General features: G+C 44.8%; 2 protein-coding genes across 3 annotated transcripts in view; one reads left to right on the plus strand and one right to left on the minus strand.

Annotated features, from left to right (window-relative positions):
• The window catches only part of LOC128310036 (flotillin-2), a 141154-nt gene that overhangs the window by 41154 nt on the left and 79115 nt on the right, over nucleotides 1-20885 (minus strand). The window lies entirely within an intron of this gene.
• On the plus strand, nucleotides 884-12721 carry LOC128310028 (glucose dehydrogenase [FAD, quinone]-like). Its single transcript, XM_053046560.1, has 3 exons — nucleotides 884-1296; nucleotides 10984-11234; nucleotides 11316-12721. The coding sequence occupies exons 1-3, from the start codon at nucleotides 884-886 to the stop codon at nucleotides 12719-12721; spliced, it is 2070 nt and encodes a 689-aa protein (XP_052902520.1).

A 20885-nucleotide genomic window follows, 5' to 3' on the forward strand; every position in this document is an offset into this window, starting at 1 on the left:
GAAGCACATTTTTCGTGCGTGACACAAAGCAGCCGACAAGGTGAAACCATCATCATCATACACGGAGCCGGTTGAATGCAATGGATTTGGTTGGAGTTTCGCGCACACATACAGCCGCAAGCTGTTTCCACCACTACTAGGCAGACGCACTGCGGTTCAGCCTTTGCAACAGCTGGCTGAAGTGGCCGAACCGCAGCACCTCACAAAAATTGCATAATCCACGTGCTGGCTCGTGCAGACTCGATCAGTTCCCATTCGTCGATCGACGCGATCGGTTCGCTTTCCTTCTGTTTGGTGCGCGTGGTATCTGTCGAGCAGTGTCCGGCTTGGTGTGTACTCCGATCCGATCCGATCGTTCGGAAGGCTTTCATTCTAAAATAGCCTTCGGACGGGAGCATCTTTTCAATTTGTTGAAGTTTGTGCCAGTAGCCCAACAGCCGCTCGATCGATCGCTCATTAAAGCAGCGTTCGAGTGTGTGGCCTAGTGGCTTTGCAGAAGATGAAACGAAAACATCCGTAACACAAGTCGCAAAAATCAGGAGCTCCATTTTTACAGCGAGCGAAATTCGAATGAAAAATTGGTGAAAGTGTCTGCGAAGTGTGGAGCGTGTGTGCTGGAAAGTGATCGGGTTGTTTTGAGCGTGAAGTGTAGTGATTAATGCTGATGGTGGCTCGCCAATAACTTGGCGCTTCCGCGGAAAACCCTGATCTCACCCAACGGGAGGTGATGGATGATGAACGAGATTGGTTTGGAGTTTAATTTTGAAATAAACAAACAGCGCTACAACCACCCGACCGCAGGCTGGTAGAAGAACTTTTCAGCGGCGTACTACAGCATCCACTTTCGCGCAGTGTCCGGAAAGACCGGACCGTACGAGACACAATGGTGGTCTCCTTTGGTACCCTTATTCCGCTGTTGGCGGGTGCCGCTCTGAAGGCAACACCTGCCGCGGCCGGCTTAACAACGGCGGTCGGGGCAGCGATTAGTGCCGCCACAGCCGTTATCGGTGTCGGCAAGCTAGCGATTGTACCGATCCTGATCGCCTCGCTCGCCTACTACAACTACGATCTGTTTGATCCGGAGAATCGCCCGTTCAATGTGCCGGAGGTGGACCGAGAATATGACTTCATCGTTGTCGGAGCGGGCTCGGCTGGTGCTGTCGTCGCTTCGCGCCTGTCCGAGATAGGCGGCTGGAAGGTACTGCTGCTCGAGGCGGGCGGACACGAAACCGAGGTCTCCGACGTGCCTATCCTGTCGCTATATCTGCACAAAAGCAAGCTGGATTGGAAGTACAGGTAGGTGGATCGTCTTGTGGACGACGATGGGGGTTAGGGAATTTTGTTGCACAAATAGTGTGCAACTCGCTAGCACGATGCATCTGTGGCGAGCTAGGCGAATGGTAGTGCGGGTAATGCGCGAAGCAAGTTCTGCAATTTCAGAAAGTCGTCGGACAACCTGTGGCGTGCCAAACCAAGCGTGGTGACTTTGGGGAGGTGATGCACTTTTTTTTAACCATTTCAAATGCAATTCTTGGGTTAGGCAGAGCTGGTACAGTCAAATACAGCCCCGCCATATGATGTTCGGTGCAGTTGCTCAGGCGCGGGTTTCGACGGCGTGGTTTTGCGCCCAAGAACTGACCCTGATTTGAGCGTAGCATAAGCGACGAACCCCGCACCGGTGGGATGGGGTTTCGGGGAAGGGGCACAAGATTAACAAACCGAGTGCAATTGCGTAAATCACGCTTGCATACGAGCGGCAGTGTACAAAAAGCAGCGCTCAAACATATCGGTTGGTCAGGTTCTGCTTTTCTTCGCTTTGGAAAGTGTTAAGTGGTTATTTTCGATAGCTTCGAGCGCAATCACTTAGGAGTTGTAAGCGACCTTTAACGTGCCGATAGAAACACTCCCGCTCTGTGTTATATCCACTGGGGAGAAAAAGCAGCCACCACGATCGATGAATGATTGATTTGTGTCATGATAATCTATGCATGATTTTGGCAGTTAATTGCATGCTTCAATATATGGTAGCGATAAAACGGCATGAACAGTAAAACATTTTCCTCTTTTAAGATTGGTCAGATCGGGTCAACTCTTAACAAACATACACAATGCTGACCAGCTAATAATTAGCACCTACTATCGTCTAGAAATACAAAAGTAAGTCAAAGTATTCACCCAGCCCAACCTAGTCTCAGTCAATTCAATTGGCATTGATCGGCCAAACCTCCATCATGCAATCCATTTTTTATTATTGATCATTACTTCTGTTAAGTGTCCAGACGACCGAACACCGTCACTTTGCCAGAGATCGCTATTTTAATCACAATCACTTCGCGTAGCTGCGCATAACATTTCCACATTTGTACGATTGGAGATATATTTATTCGTCGACGATAAGTAAAGGCAATACATTTTTCTCTATAAGATTTGAAATTTACGAATTATACTTCTGTTTAATATTAATAATATTATTTTTGCCAAAATTTGTAATTTGCCGCCCAAAGCACTAGGACTGGGACCGTAAGCGCATTCCTTATTCGAATTAATTCGAAGTGGAATTAATTTACGCTGCCTGCATGTCCCGAGTGTCGAAAGCAATCGGCCAACGAAAGTGGGCGAACGAAACGATGGTGTCATAAAGTCACGATACGCATTGTGCTATAAATAATTAATCATCAGCACGACCGGCACTATCCTCACTAGACGGCAGCCACTGATCGCTTAACGTAATCGCGTAACGGGCTAATATGTTAACATATTTTTCGGAAGGACATTTGCATCATTTGGGAGCATTGTTCGAAAAAGCGATTAAAAGGGTTTAAACAATGTTCATTAATGTTTCAACAAAATGTCGCCTAATCATGACTACATGCAAAAGATCAAACGGTTTGATTTACATTCATCAAATCTAGACTACAATTTGTATAGTATAGAAAACCGGTACAACAAAAACATTCGTCTACATTTGCAAACGAATTACTTTATCGCAGTCGATTCCTGCAGAAAACTTGCCTGACGATGACTGTTTCACTATCGATTTTAGCATACCAACCTAATGCAGCCTATTTTTTTTGTTGGGGAAGGTGATTTTATCAAAACAGTTTTTTCCTCCCAAAAAACCTGTTACATGACCTTATGTTCGATTCGCTAGTGCCTGCCCATCTCCACACACGGGCGGTCAAAGTATTGCCAACGTTTTTCGATATAACCTAAACCGGTGTTTCACGGCGGCACACAAAAACCGTTTTATTCGGTTAGCTTCAAGATCAGATCAGACGCGTGTGTTTATCAAAAAATGGGGTTAGTTTGCTCCATCAACCGGTTTACGGGATGAATCTATGAATAAAGCTATATGATTTGGCAGCAAAAGTGGTTTGCGATCCGACTGAAGAGTGTTTTTTTTGCGTGTGTAAAGGTGATCTTCCATTCGATTCGATTAATCGGAACATCCGATCCCATCATCATCATCAGCATCCAGCTGAGCTGAGGATGCTCGCTACATTGAAGTTGGTGTATGGTAAGGTTTAAATGCCACACATACAAACGGGAGAGATGAAATATTAATTCATCTGTACTTAAAGCGAGAGTATCTCCATTGTAAAGGGCATAATTATCGCACCGGAGAAAGGTCTTGATCACAATTTTGCTCCCTGTACGGTACATAATGATGGTAAGCAATGAAATTGCTATTGAGAGCGAACTTCCAACACCGATCGATTGATAATCGATCAATTAATCACACTTGTTTCCAATATCCATTGAATGGTTGCTGCACGTGAACAGTTTGCTATGCTACACCAAAAATCACAACCAATTACTGGGGAAAAAATAGTTGTACAAAACTACATACCACGAGTGACTTCATCACCATACAAACACAAAAACTTGTTGCACTTTGAGGACGGGCAGATTAGGAAGAGAGTGACCAAGGAAACGAAGCTGAAGAAAACGTTCAACCAATAAAACTAAAGCCGGCAAAGTGCAAAACAACGATGCACGTTACTAAACCTTGTGATTTAAAGTGAAAAAGGTCGAGGGCCTTCGGCCAAAAGCAGTTCCGACGCAACCGCTTCAAAGACCAGATTTTCGTGTGCAACTAGCAATCCTGCCTCAGCATCTCCCCTATACGGGGTGGTTTTCGAGGTGTAGATGCTCAGGGTTTTTTATTTCATTTTTGGGTTTCCCTTTCTCGATCTGCGCCTAATCCGCTCGTTTGCCCTGCCGTTTATTGCTCGCAAAGGTGCACACCGTTGGAAGCGATACATTGAACTTGGGCTGAAGGTAACATTTTGAAGATCACAGTGGGCCCCTGACCAGAAAGCTGCCTTTAGACATATGTCATAGCTCAAGGAGTTGCAGTTGTCACCCGCCGGTTGGTTGATCCGAATATCAAGTTCAGCCGTTTAAATCTTCCTGATTATCTACACCGACCAACAAGATGTCGATCTTCATCGATAAGTTATGATCGAAGCAGGAACTGAAGGCGATAAAGTGAATTGATTTGCAATAAATAACACAATGTGGCATCGAATTAGGAGTCGGTAATGTATTACCTGTCAAGAATGAAGTCATCCCGTGGTATAGATTCGAACATAGCTAATTCTTGTTTACATAACAATTCCCTTGATGATTCAAAATGTAGACAGTCTTGGAGTTGGAGGAATTGTTGAAGTTCCTCAGGAAACAGTAGTGAACGTATTTATTTAATAGGAATACAACCAAAACAGACATGATTTACAAACTAACGATATCTCTAATTTCCGACAATTTTGTCGTGCCTATTATAACTCCACAGCCTTTGCGTGCTACCAAAAATCCTTCAATGAGCGTTCAGTGATGAAACTGCCTTTACCACCACCGTCTGATGTAGATCACCACCAACACCAATGTTGAAGAAGAAAAACACACTCATGTTTACCGTCACAAGGCAGCAAGAAGTGGGAAACCGGACAAAATGGCAAGCCTGTCTGCATGTTGACGCTAACGCTTTCCCGCTAGTCGCTCGTCAACTCGCAGGCGCGCTCTGATCGGATGTTGAAGGGAGGAGGCGCTGTGCGAAGAAAATCAACACGCGGAACCAATTTATGTCTGCGGCACCAACGCGAGGGACCCGAAAATGTTCGATTCCGTTACTTCACTCACCCGAAGCAAACGATTCATTTATGCACCCGGTGCACGATCGGGCGCCCGTGATAAAAACAAACCGTCAATGGGATAGTACCAACAAGGTCTCGCACCGATAGCTGGTATGGTGGGTGAGTCACGAGATGCTCAAGTTGAAGTGTTCGCCCAACAAAGCCGGCCTCTGCCCGGTATGCACTTCGTGTCGTGGTGAATGCAACGGGCAGATGCTACTTGAAGGGGGCTTGCTTCAGCAGCGTGCCTTAACCAATGCGATAAATGTGCTTACATAAGCGTACACACATATTTAATGCTTGATCGTTAATGTTTACCGCGCGATCCAAATCATACAAAAAAAACGCCGAGTGGAAGTGAAAGGTTACGGATAGGTTGCTTTAGCGCCGATGATTGGATACAACTAGTTACCGCATACCGTTTTGTTGTACCCAGGTAGCCACCGTACGACGAACGGAACAGAATATCTAAGTCATTTTTAATGACTTGTACGCCCCCCCTTCCTTCCTTCCGACGATCGAAGGTTGAGGATGAAAAATGAAGCAAAACAATCAATATTTTATTTCTGACGATCCAGTGCACATTTAGCACGTTCGTCTAAGTTGGGTGTTTGCTGGGCGAACCATATCTACATCTAGCAGGTATGCTGGCGGTGGCTAATAAGTTTGCTTTTTAAATCATTACAGAAAACTGATTTTTATCTCAGCATGATCAGCACCTCTCGCGTAGGTAACAGCATTGGTCTGGAGCAGTAAACCTTTCTAACCTCAACATAACGCCTTCACGATCGCAGATCGGGGTTGATTCAAATGACCTCACCTGAGGCATGCCGTACTTCTCTTCTCCAAAAAGGCATCTCCAAAGGCATTTAAACGGTTTCGGACGTTTGTTGAAAGTTGTCTGGTAGTTCGTGCGAGTAACTGCCTTCCTTCAATAGAACTTGGGACCTTGGAGTGAAACTTTTACGCGCAATGCCTTCCTAAAGGTGAGATTTACAGCTTCCTGGTTGGTGTTTTAGCTTTAGTGGACGTTTTAGTGCCTCATTGCTTCAGGGGCCAATTACGTAACGGCTCCCAAAATCCTAATACTACTGCCAATGTCAAGTTCATGAATGATACTGGCGCGTACAGAAGAGTGCAACGTTGGGATAGCAAGTGCGAAAGCAAAAGCACAATAAAAGCCAAACGTTTTATATTGCTCATGAAATGCGGCGTGAGGTCAGCTGTGGACGGTGGTATGACCTGTGGTGTGAGACCATGTAACCAGCAGTAAGCAATTGCTTTGAAGACGCGGTAGTTTCATTTGAACTTGAACTATACTCAATGGTTGAGGTTGCCAAAAAAAAACCTTGTGATGAACTGCAAGCTATTTTACGTCTACACACCCCCAGGGATGGAACAACATTTTGCTTGTGTTTCTTCGTTGCATCTTCATTCGTGCGGGTTTTTGTGAGTGAAAAAAAAACTACAAATCTTTCTTTCTTCTCCAACGCTTTGATCGTTTTCACGGTGTCTAGCAGCCAATGCTGGTGGGTTCGAGTTGTCTTTGCAAATCAGTACCCCTTCGCATGTTATGAAAACAGAGCTTAGTAAATTATGATAAAAAAAATATTTTGAAAGTTGCCTTTGGAAACACATTAGAACCTCAAAGCACTCACTCACTAATAATACGAATCGTGTTAGCTAGTCAGCTAATGACGTTCAAGGTGTCTCAGAGAGACCTTTGACCATAGTTTTTCGGGTTTTTTTGTTAATAGCTCGAACGCAATATCATTAATTATCTTCCATAGTTAACGTTTACTTCACGAAGCCATTATTAATGTCTGAAACATTATTACTTTTTTAATTCGTGATACTTTTCCTGCACCCTGTACTACTCCTTATAAAATGTGTGTGCATTTATTTTGCCCACAGCAATTGTTTGGACTGATTTTAAATTGGAACTTTAACAATTTCTTTAAAGGACGGTACTGGGGCTGAGTCAGAGTCCGAATGAAACGAAAACGCACACTTTCCCAATGCATAATGCAATGGTGAAGATTGTTTTATGGTGAAATTATTGGTATAGGTTTACAACCGGTTTGGTGCTTTTATTGTACTGTATGGCCTATAAAATTGTAGCTCGTGACCCAATCGGGCTCACATTTGTGGCCCATACAGTGGTACGGAAAAGTAAGAAAATTACCTTCAATGGATGTTTTTTTTCCTTTGTCCGTCCGACGAGACCTACCCCAACATAACATGCTTCTTGGCAAATGGAACCGGTTTTACGGCTGTTCGAGTTCCGACAAGGCCCGTTTATTTCTCCACGGTTTTTCATAAATCAATTATTTATTTATTTAATTTATAACATAAATCAATTACATATAATAATAATAATAATAATAATAATAACAATAATAATAATAATAATAATAATAATAATAATAATAATATGCTATGAGGAAAGATTAGAGTTTTGATATTGATTATCTGTAAAAATTTCGTCACAAATTATGTCTTAAAAAGAGGAACCAATCTAACCAGCAAACATCACTATCCTTAATCACATTATGGTTAATGACGCCCTAAATTGGGGAAGATTTAGCGAACCCACCAGCGCACTACCGCGGTACAATGCCAGAACTGATTTGCATCAAGATTTCAACAATTAACGATGCAGCGGTACGCTTTTGCCTTCGCAAGCTACTTCGTAGCAGCGCTTCTTTTTGTTTTCTGTTAAGCCGACGGCGATACCACACCGATCACTTTCCCTTTTGTAGATGCAGAGCAGCACGTGCTGTGCTGTGGTCGGTTGCATAAGGGTATGGTTGTGCGATGCGCTCGTGTAGAATACTGAATACCGTGGCGTGAAATCGAAGCGCACTGCTAACGTAATGTCTGCCGTTGCACCCGGAAAGCGCACGCAAACATGAACGGCTCGTTATGTCTGACGGATTGGGTGTTCCCACCTGAAATAGACCCCCCCGGCCCGGCTCGGAACATAATCACTAAGCTCTCGCGCGGCTGAGCAGAATGGTGAGCTGTGGATTGTATTGTCCAAAAATAGGGAAAAATGGTGTAAAATTTAGATCATTAGACTGTCCTGAATAGCAACACCACAATCACCCGATAACGAGGAAGCATAATTAGTGCGCTCGATTATTACGCATTTGCCACCTATTAAATTGCCACCAGAACAAACCCTGACGCCGTGGCCGTTTTTATTGAGCAACAAGTGGTATTACAATATTTCTTCCCCTTGCCAGAAGCAAACCAGATTGATCGACCGAAAAGTAAACAACGAGCTCTAACGAAAGATGAAAAGAAAGGCGAACATACCGTGACGACCTTCGTGCGGATGGATCGTGGGATCGGCGCAGCTTTTCGCAACCACCATTCCGTTCCACCGAGAGTGAGCTGATCGGGCGCGTAATGGATTGGTTCCTACTCAATTTCTGCTCAGCCTCCAATCCGATGTGGTGATTTAGCGCACGTTTGCCACCTGACGCTCGGCCTGAACTTGAGCGACTTGACAATGCGGGATCGAAAGCGATAGGGGCAAAAGAGAACAAGGTCGAACGTACGAAACGCAACATCATCACCGATGACAGTTGGGGTGAACGATGATTGAACTTTGAAAATGATATTCTTAATTTTCGGTTTGACACCTCAAGATGATAGAAATCCGCGGCGCCCGGCGGTACCTCACAAAAGGGCGGACACGTCTCGGCGCGAAGCCAGACAGCTTCATCCGAAGGTACGGAGCCTGCTTGAATTGGCAAAGGGCCACTCAAGATGATGAGGCAACCAACACAATAGGCAAAAGAGGACAGTTTTTAATTGAAAAATAAGACACTACGGGTAGCGCGGGGGAAAAAAACGCCCCATGCATCCTTGTCCAGTAAGACGTCGGCGCCATTGTTGGCACGATCAAGAAACCTCAAGATCGACCCTCAACTGCCTCCTCCATCGGGAAAAGAATGTTTGAATGCTACTTCTTGTGCGGCTAATCGACTGCTACAAATTGCTACAATTTTACGTTGCGCAACTACGGCTCACGTGTGTGTACATGCGATGGGTGCAGCGGATGGTTGGGTCGGTTTTTACTCTCATACTCATCGTTACGTTGGTGGATGACGAGACATGAGAAGAAATGCTAGAGCTTTTCCCAAGGTTGAAAAACCCTGCGTACGTGACGGTTGATGCATCGACAGACGGCACTAGACGTACTCGTCTGACGCGTACCTTTGCTGGATCCCCTCAGGCACTTACCAGCGTAACGCAGACGGTAGTTACCGGTAGCGCCACGGGTCCTCACAAGGACTTGCTCTAATGTCACCTTATTTAATCGCCCCGAAATTACCACAAATAATCAAGAACCGCAAACCGACAACTTCGTTTAACCTTACATTAGAAGCTGCAGAGCTATTCTTCAAGTAGACAGAGACCTTCATCTATCACCCGTCTGTGCAACGCCTTGATCAAGTGTAAATTACAAGAAAAAAAACGTTAATTCATTTGGTACACATCTTGCACATAATCTGATGCATCCACTGGTCAACATGACCTAGATCAAATATTACGCACATCAACGGACGGACTCTTCAGATTCCGGAACGAAACCTTGCGGCTTAACGCCTTTAAGGACAAGAGGCTTTTCAGACCACGAATGCAACGTTGATTTTTCGGCAACTTTCAGCCGACAAAATTAGCCTTATCGGAAGCACTTGGCCGCTGTAGGTTTGAGCAACTTTTGGCAACATGACACGATCTCGAACTCACCGGGTGTCTCCGCAAACTTTTGGGCCGGTTGTTTGGGTTGTGTGTATTACGTATGTCGCGTATGGGTAACGACCTTGTCGGACGAGCGACGAGCGCCCGGTCGCTCGGGAAAGATGATGCGATGCAGCTAGCGGCTAACATTTTGCCACGCAGCTGCTGACTTGTTTGCCCGAGCAAACCACCTCCACCGAAAGCGTTAATATGACAAATAGACGCACGAACAGACAAATTTCCTCACCATGCTGTCCATTTGTGCGAGTCACTCCGATGACCGTTGCATATGGATGTACTAGCGGTACGATGTCGGGATGTGCCGTGACCGAGGTGGTCCACTTTGTAGGACATTATTGGACATCATTCGTTCAAAACGTACTCCCCACGTACAACTTCCGGAGGAGGACATTCGAAATAAATGTCAAATGATGCAATGATCAATTTTATTCAAATGAACATTTTATTATTAATGAAGAGTGATGCATCAGCAACTATTTGTCATACTTAGACAAAACATTTCCGATTGATTTACATAATACCCTTGAACTTCGAAAAAACTTGAAATACAACTTCTTCACGCCCCTTATGCTGGATAAGTCTTCAAGAAACCAATAAATGATTCATTCTTCCAAATGGAGTTAATTCAATTCATGAATGATAGCTGAGGACGCATCATGCGATGTTATGGCCTTTGAGCTGTGTGTGATGCGTTGCTTTAGGTTGTTGCTGAATTCACGCTATTAATCAAGCCGCTTAGCTAATGGTTCATTCGTATGCGATGAGTCAATCTCCTACATAAGAACATCCTTTTGCATGTTGCAACATCAAGCGCTCAGCATAACATCACAAAAGGATTAAACAAATTTTGCCGTTGGCTCACACAAAGGTCACACTATTTCCTAACCTCAATCACATCTGCCAAACTAGGTCGAAGTGTGTTCAGCAGACAGTCGCAGCCTCTCTGCTACAAATCCAATCAGTAGCAGTCGCGATCAATACATCTCGATGATCGACATTTTTATTGTCCGCATTAGATTTCGTTTCTATAAATGGAAGATTCTCATGTTCGTTCCAAAATTCCTTTCACCAGAACCCAGCCACAGAAGACGGCATGCCAGGCGATGAAGGATAACCGCTGTTGCTGGACAAGAGGCAAGGTCCTCGGCGGCTCGTCGGTACTTAACACGATGCTGTACGTTCGCGGCAACAAGCGCGACTTCGACCTGTGGCGGGCGCTGGGCAATCCCGGCTGGGGCTACGAGGACGTCCTGCCGTACTTCCGCAAGTCGGAAGACCAACGGAACCCCTACCTGGCACGCAACAAACGACAGCACGGAACGGGTAAGCGAAGCGTAACAAACCACGCCACAACCTACCAGAGCCACTCTTATAACCTTTCCTTTTCCTGTCTCCCTTTTTTAGGAGGGCTGTTGCAAGTACAAGATGCTCCATATTTGACGCCACTCGGGGTATCCTTCCTGCAGGCCGGCGAAGAGATGGGTTACGATATAGTGGACGTTAACGGCGAACAGCAGACCGGGTTTGCCTTCTTCCAGTTCACGATGCGCCGTGGTACGCGTTGCAGTACATCGAAAGCTTTCCTGCGGCCGGTGCGCAACCGCAAAAATCTACACGTTGCACTGTTCGCGCACGTGACGCGCGTCATACTGGATCCGGACTCACGTCGCGCGCTGGGTGTGGAGTTTATACGCGAAGGCAAAACGCACCAGGCCTTTGCAACGCGCGAGGTGATTCTTTCGGCCGGAGCTATCGGTACGCCGCATCTGCTGATGTTGTCCGGTATTGGACCGCGCGAAAATCTCGAACGTGTCGGTGTGCCGGTCATGCACGACCTGCCCGGGGTGGGACAAAATCTGCAGGATCACATCGCTGTTGGTGGGTTGGTGTTCCGCATCGATCAACCCATCTCGGTTATTATGAACCGCTTGGTGAACCTGAACTCGGCCCTCCGATACGCGGTCACAGAGGACGGGCCACTGACGAGCAGTATCGGGCTGGAGGCGGTCGGCTTCATCAGCACCAAGTACGCGAACCAGACGGACGATTGGCCGGATATTGAGTTCATGTTGACCAGCGCATCGACACCGTCGGACGGTGGCGATCAGGTGAAGAAGGCGCATGGCCTTAAGGATGAATTCTACGATGATATGTTTAGCTCTATCAACAACCAGGATGTGTTCGGCGTCTTCCCGATGATGTTGCGTCCCAAAAGCCGCGGTTTCATTCGCTTGCAGTCTCGCAACCCTCTGCGTTACCCTCTGCTGTACCACAACTATCTCACACATCCGGACGATGTTGGGGTGCTGCGCGAAGGAGTCAAGGCTGCGATAGCGTTCGGTGAAACGCAGGCCATGAAGCGGTTCGGTGCACGGTTCCACAGCAAGCAGGTGCCGAACTGTCGCCATCTGCCGGAGTTTACCGACGAGTACTGGGACTGCGCCATTCGGCAGTACACCATGACGATTTACCACATGTCCGGTACGGCTAAAATGGGCCCACCGGATGATCCGTGGGCAGTCGTCGATCCGAAGCTACGCGTGTACGGCATCAAAGGGTTGCGCGTTATCGATGCCAGCATAATGCCGCGCATCACGAGCGGTAACATTAATGCACCCGTCATCATGATCGGTGAGAAGGGTGCCGATCTGATCAAGGAGCTGTGGCTTAAGAAGGGCTATACACGGCGAGGGAAGCGACAGCAGTTTTCCAACGAAACATTAAGCGATGCCAAACAAACAGATTCGATTGAGTTGATGAATGCAACCAGCACCACCATGCCCTGTGTTAACGAAACTGTTGTTAGCTAAGCTAGGAAGGATTGAGTCGCTACCAAAACGAAAGGTAGCTACTGGCGAAAGTCCTGAATTCCAATGCCAAATGTTATACTCCAACAATAGCGCGTAAACGTTTCTAGGTGGTGAAGACTAGGATGAAGGAGAAACGCTATGCCGCTTCACGCTGTAAATACCATTGCTTCCTGTACGGTAAGGATTATTCTAAGCAAGGTGATTGTAGTTAAACTAGGCAGTTTGAGGATACGTTAAGTTGGCACTGCTCGGATCAGCTGCGCATAAACAAACCAATACAAACTGACTGACTGAAAGTATGTAAGTAGGAATAACAAAACTTGTAATAAATTTTAGTCCGTTGTTGGTTTTATTCACGCCAAATCGCGTTTCCTACATTGAGAGAATAAAAACTTTATAGATTTATTGAAAAACAATATCTGTTAGGTGTGGTGTATTTTTATTTTCCGCTTTAAGACCATTGATCTCATGGACTTGTTGCAGCGTGAAAGACACGTAAAGTTCCATTTACCCCGTTTTAATATTGTAGAACGACCAGATTGCATTTCACTTGAATAAATTCATAAGAATGTGAAAAGCAATATCACGAAGCCGTTGGAAATTCAAAACGCTCAACAATTATTGTTGCAGTGTGGTGACTACAGATATGCAATGCGTGCAGCCTACATTTAGGGGCAAAGTATTCAGCGCCCGAAAGACGACATCAATGTCAAGCATTACAATGTTATGGAGCCATAAAATCAGTGCAATCGAACAAGGTAATTCATAAAATTGCACGAAGAAAAAATTTATCTAAGTAATCTAAAATTAGTATAAAAAATCACACATATTTTTTTGATAAGCAACCTTAAAGTTTACTAAGGGAAGAAATGGTAAAATGAAGCATTAAAGACACTTTTCTGAGATTGTGTTTTACAGAAATTTAAATTGCCATACAAATTGACAAGTCAAATGAACCTAACAAAATTGGGCTAAATTGATTTTCTAATTAAAATTTACATCAACTTATCGACAAATGTCAAACAAAGTCATTCACATCGATTCATAAAATCTCAAAATTTCGTTTCCTACACTAAATATCTGGACAAAAATGTAAAACCAAAAGTACGAAAGTTTAACAAGGTTGCATGTTTCATATAACTAGTAAAATATTTAATTTATAAAAATAATCCTCATATGTGCAATGACTACCGTTTCTTGCTAAAAACATATAAATTTAATATTTCATTTTGTGGTTTTTTAAATCGATTGTCCAAAAACACTCTATTCAGATATTTAAGATAAATATTCCAGAACTATGGTTAGGAACCAGCATAAATTAATTTCAACATAATTTTCAATTAAAATCCAAATCGGTAAAATTGAATTCCTCCATACTGTTCAACAAAGGACCAAAAACATTGTGCAACCTTTCCAAATCCAAAATAATTCGAACATTATCACTAATAGATCATTCGATTCATGTGGTGTGTGATGTAACACGCCCCAATCCAATAGCTGAAAGGAAACAAATAGTGAACTTTGGTAGACAAAAATAAAAACATTTTAAAACATCCATACCGGACACCGGATCCATACACCGGGGAAAGAAACAAGCTTGCCGATTACCGATTAGGCATGGACCGGATAACGCTACAAACTTCCTGTACAGCCTCCTGCTGCCCAGCAGCCAATGGACAAAGATAAAAACGATCCGCATTTACGTAACACACGCGCCACTGAAAACAGGGAAAACTTCAAAAGCACACTTGCCCGAGACCTTTCTCACCGAGTCGCTGCAGCATTAGTGCTGCAACTTGTGCCAGGAGCCATTCCCTTTTTGTAGTGGTACCTTCCCCAGCCGACCCCGGATCGCAAACGAAAGAATAACTGGTTTGACGGTTCCGTACGAACTGTCCAAAGTTTGTTCATCGAACCGTTGGTGGTTTCGCAAGCCCACGAATATTCGGCTTTCGTAAGCCGGACAACAAACAGGACAGGTAAAGTAAGCGAAAAACTAACGTGTACACCCCACTAAAGGCCATCCCGGGGCGCGGCCCCAGCTGTTACGCAATTGTGATCTCGTTCCGCGTGCAACATTGAGGCATTGCATCGTCAATGTCGCCGCCGTCGGGAGTGTGAAGCAACCGGCAAAGGTTGTGTTGAACTGTTTGTAAACACCGATGAACGTGCAAGTTCACAGGAGTGTCCAATCCAACGTTCCAAGGGCGTCAAATTCGCACATGTCCACACATTCCTCCACGTCCGCACCGATCTGATCAGATCTGCGTGCGGAGATCTGCTGCGTCTGTCCAAGCTAATATGACACGAAGGCTCTTGAAGAGCAACCACAACCAACCATAGAATCGTCCGTTGGGCAAGAGCGTGGAGTAGCATGCAATGCGCTCAAATTAACCTTCAACGATGATAGACTCGGTTGGCCCTACCCCATCACGGCAATTGAGCGCACATTCACCTGCAGTGTCTCAAGCGACCATAGCGCCTATTCAAACCATTCCCTCTCGAGATCACTCTCGACCATCAGACCGGGTGGAACTAAATGTCATCATCAAACATCCTCGTTTCTTTCCGGTTGGCGCGCTCCGGTTTTCTAGCATGAAAGGAAATCGATTGCGAACCGATCTGTTGCAACGCTAGCTGCAAGTCCATGTGACGTCTCAGAAGTGGTGCAACTGAGAAGTATTGCGACCAAAGTATCGAATGAACCCGCATTTGTGGTCGGATGAGCTTTACGCTGGATGAAGCAATTGCAGAAAAACAAACTGACGCAAAAACAAAAACGGAAGGAAGCGAAACGATGTAGGAAGTGCCGCATTAGCATCAGCGCTGAATGCTACTGGAAAAACGGCCTTGTTTTTCGCAACAGCCACAGGAGATTGATTTCCTAAGAGGGTGCTTTTAGGCAGTGTGGTTAAATGGCAAGCGAATGAAACACTTAGCCGAGCTGTTGCTATTTAATCGACCCAGTTACGGGGTGAGCGGTCGGTTACAACTGCTGTCCCGGTTTCAAATTACCACTCGTACTCGATGGTGAGTGAGATGTACATTTGCTGAGGAGTTTTTCTTATTTGGTTTGCCCATGTCCCACTCGTTGGCGCCTGTGGGAAAATCTTTATTGCCTCATTACGATCGACACAATTACACCGCTTACGGTACACGGCAGCCCAATATCGACGGGGATCATTAACCAATGCCACCTTCAAAATTGACTCGAACGTCATCGCATCGTGCGTGTGCATGTAACGAATTTTGGGGTTTCTCGATCGGTTTGTCTGTCCATGTTGGACAAGCATCACGCATTGGGTTATGTGCGATCTTAAGCTAATTTTGCGGCACATACAATGCATGAACGGGGAGACCACCCAAAAAACTAAAAACAAAGTGGAAGGAAGGATAAATATTCAAAACTGCACCTATATGCAACCGATGCTGCTGTCGCTTGAGCAGAAGAGTTTAACGAGCAGCATTAACTTCCAAAGCCATGCAAGCAAAAACGGTTCGTCCGCTTGCGTCATCAGCTTTGCGGACCAAAACAATACGAAGAAAAAAACCACGGCGTAGCGGCAAATGATTTCAGCGCAGCCAGTGATGGGGGGTAGTGGCAATCAAACGATAAGCTTTTCTCATTTCGCGCGTCCGTGTACTAGTTGGCGATGGAGACGATAGTCAAACGGTGCAGAAGGTCCGTGTGCCGGGTGGATGCGACTCCTTCGCGCTTCGGGATGCTTCGGGCATGATGTTCGAGATGGTAATTTTGGCAGGCGCGTGCACCCATAATGCAGATGGTGCGGCCGGGCCGTAACTTACGCAACTTTCGGCTGGTATTACATCGGATGCAGTCGCTGTAGCGGGTGTGCGTTTTGGAGCGTTAAGATGAGATGCGAATGGGCAGGGTTTGTGATTATTCTGATTGCACCGAATGCTTGCCACCGGACTGGCTGCCACATTATAAACAATGAATCAAATGTTGCAAATGAATTGGGTCGTAAAAAAAAATGGCCAGCCTAACTCAAAAATTGCAACGATTAAGAGCTAGATCATGTATTTATTGTTGATATTCATTAGAAAATGTATTAACAAAAATATACTTGTCGTCGTTAAAAGAAAAAATCAATACATTTATGTCTTCATATTCAAGCAAATAGTAACATGGACATTACTTATTTCAAAAAGCTCACTGATATTTCACCAATATTTCACATCATCACAAGTCATTATTGACATCTTCCAGAGAGCTTTCTCCAAGATCATCCCAAAACCAGCACACCACTCAATATCGAGGGCGATAATTAATCATTGCTGGATAAGGCATGCAAAAATTGACATCGATAGGGAACCGTTCGCGCAATTAGGGTCATTGTAAATTCCCACCGCACCGCGCATCACTTTATTGATGCACCAAGCCCCGATCCCTCCTCCTCCTCCACTTCCCACAGAAGCCCAGAGAAAAATAAATAAAACGTTTGGTGGAAAAATGAAAATGTTATCATGTAAAAGGGTGGGAAAAAATTGCGGATACGCTTCCCGGCTGGCGATGAGTGGCCTTGCGATCGACAACGCCATTTTTTTACAGCTCCCTTTCGATGCGCACACCAACAAACACAACATGACGGCTCCAGACGGGCCAGGGTTTGATGACTCTTGCTTGTTACCCGTGGCCAGAGCGAATCGAAACGATTATGGCCTCGCAGGGAAACCTGCGCCCGCCAAACACGACGGGAAAAACAGCCCGCTGCAGCAGATCGAATTGTGCACATTCATTCCACCGCGTCTCATCAGGGCGCCGAGAAACATTGACCGCATTTTTCGAGAGCGCGCATATGCACCGATTTTAATTAGCACGTATCAAATTTATTCACCTCAAACACTGCCAGCGCGATTGTGTTTGGCCGTGGAATGGGAAAGAAGCAAAGGAACAACAATCTACCGAAAGGGTATGTGGAATGTTTTGAGATGAAATTTGGAAGAATGAAGCGTTAGGTGGAGCTCAAGAAAATAATGGTTTGGGTTGGCAGGTGCGTGAAAAATAAACCCTAAACGGTTAAATAGGCACATGTTTTCTATTCACTTAGCCTTGGAGTTAGTGCAAGAAATCCCAAACATCAGGCAGCATCTGATCGTATAACTTTCTACCTTCAAGCGCATTGTACAAATAAGTGTCGTTTCTGTACTGTTCTTCACAGTTCGATCGATCACTTACAGATATAACTTCAACGCTTCCCAAGTCGACTCCTAGCTTACCGTAACTTCTTACTCCTTCAAACTCTTCCCCGCAGTGAATTTGTTCGATCATTAGCTGGCGCATAGTTTGTTTTGCATAAGCATCGTAAAACAACATAACGCATTTAAAATGCACTATCCACAGCAAAACAACAACACGGAGAAGAAAAAACACACACAATCCCCATAACGGCCCATAACCAACTTGAACTTGAAGGAAAGTAAAAACTTCAGTAAAAACAAAGGCGAAACAAATTACGAGCCCGTGCCATGCCGCTATGCCGCACCGTCAGGGAACACGCGGAAATGCATCGGAATCGGAATGGTAAGCATAATTCATGCCACGTCCACCGTTACCATCCCATTCCGCCCATTCACCCGATTAACCCGACCGATCTGAACAAATACCAACAACAACCCTTTTCGCTGCCCGCGCGCGCCGTCTTCGCGCAATTGTTCGGGCATGACAGTTCCAGAGCACCGGGCCCTTGCAATGCGTAGCGTACGCCGGCATGCGGAAATGCTTCCTATTTTCCATTTCGTTGATCGAAGAAATTCCACCACCAGGGTACGACGCGTTTAAAATGGTTTAAGCTAATGCGTAAGATTATTTTAATTGTTGTAGACTTCGTGTTTCGTCTCGTTTTTTGTGTTATTGGGATTGGGTGTACGGTTTGTGTGTAAAATTGAAAGTCTGTGATTAGTCATACACTCAAACTATGCCAGCGCCGAGCTTTAAAAGGTTGCACATGTGGGTTTAAATAAACGATCATTTTTCCTCCTTAGCCTTAGCTCAGTTCTCAGGACAAGAAGATAAACATTAGGAAATGACCTAACCTAGTGGACGCAGGAAAAAAACGAAAATCCACTGCATTGGCTAACCATTTGAAGAATCGCACTTAAAAATGAACAGAAGGAAAAGAAAATCTTCAATTGCTCAAGATGCAATTATTTGATGATTCCTAAATTGCAGGGTTCAAAGTTGGGAAAGCTTTACCTTTATCATCCCTGCCCGATGCTCACCTTGCCCGCATCCACCGTTTTTCGGTTTTCCGGAGAAATTGCTTCGCTCGTGCTACACGGTCGACCGCACGGTTTCGGAGCAACACTCCGGCAAGTGGCAAGTGTTTTATTTATATTTCTCAACCCATCCGCGTCCCGACGCGGCATCACGCGGGACGGAAGCGTATTACCCGCGGACGCGTGGGGTCAATCGTGAAAGGCCTCGTGTAATCAGTCGACGCAATACGAGTAAAGCCGCTCACCGCTCGTACTAGTGTGCCCGAGCCGCATCATCATCGTTAAATCATCATCAATCAATATATAGACAATTATCGAAGCGAGAAGCAAAGCAACCCGGACCATCATTCGGTATCTTTGCGCAGCCCTACCTGTACCCTAAAAGCATGGCGCAGTGGTCATCATCTGGTACGTATGGGGAACGTGATTCGGGGGAGGAGAGCGAGAAAGGCGCGGATAAGTGATGCAGTTGTATGATACGAGGGCGAAATTAAGACTTATATTGAAGAGAAGAGGCCCAAAAAAGCCATAACATAAGCAAGACGGATGCGCGTAGTTTTCCGTTTGGTACACTGCACTTTTCCGCAAAAGTAGCGAAAGTACATCGGACTACCCAGAGCCTCCAAATTGCTCAAGGTTTTTCGTGAAGATGGAAAGAGAAAGAAAAAATACGAACGCAAAAAAAACAGCTCAGGACAGATGGTCTCAAAGGGGCGAATCTCGGCGTGAACTCGTGCCCTGTGTTGCGTAAGTTGCTATACAACGCATCGAACGCCAGACGTAGCAACTTAATAGCATTTGATGGGTCCGTTTGGTGCGTTGTATTGAGATGGTGCAGCTGCAACCAGGGTGAGAACGATATTCGTGCGGAAATTTTATCGACGCAGGAAGAAAGACGAAGAAAAAACAACAACATTGGATGCATTTAATAATGTTAACCACCTCGGAACATTAATCTTTGCCTATTCAAAACGGGTGCATACATACGCGCGCGCACTATAATTAAGATCAGCCGGTGTAATGGGATGGTTTTCGCTTTTCCACTTCCGAACTCAAGCATCGGCAAGACAATGCAACGATAGACGGAGATTCCTTTTTTTATGGCGATAATTTTCAATCGATAGTGACTCTATTCTTTGGCCTCGCACAACAACGACGAATACATGCTAGACAACAAATGCATGGTGGTCCAAATGCAAGAGAAGGGAAAGTTGAACGTTTGAAAAGAAAAACAGTTTGTGGAGGTGATCAGGGTTCAAGAAGCAATCTAGACTAAAAGCAGAAGACTGTAAGCGGTTACCCCCCAATGGATTAGATTTCACTTCATCAGTGACATTACTTTATGAAGATGCTGTGAGCATTAATGCAGTAATGATCATTCCTATTTTACAAATAAAAAATTACACAATTTTAACAAAATGACTATTTTTATAATTTTAAGAAAAGGTCGACTTATAGGTTGGTAAACTTTATGGACTTCTTAAAGCCAACGAATTCTTTAGAGATCCTTTAAAGATAGATTTATAAATGATCATGGCATCAAACGGAATTTCAGCTGGATTGGTCTATGCTATTAACGACTAGTAGTAATTGGAATATTCAAAATGTTAAAACATGTTTATAGCATAAATTGTTTTACTTAGTTATATAGAGCGTACATTATGATTATTGGAGATTTATGGACATTCAAATCTTCACGAATCTTCATGAGATTCTGATTCATTTATCCGATGTTTTGAAACCGAATGGTAAACCCCAACAATAGTAAAAATGATTGAAAGAAGGTTTTCTTTATATAAATTTACACAATTTAAATTTAAACAGTATCCTTCCTGCAAGGGTGAGACTTTACCCAGGTTATGACTATAATTATCCCTTCAAAAATTATTGTTACCGCCCAGCGGATCTGTGCCTGCCTGACGTG

The sequence above is a fragment of the Anopheles moucheti genome, chromosome 2 (assembly GCF_943734755.1).
Source record: "Anopheles moucheti chromosome 2, idAnoMoucSN_F20_07, whole genome shotgun sequence".
NCBI lineage: Eukaryota > Metazoa > Arthropoda > Insecta > Diptera > Culicidae > Anopheles > Anopheles moucheti.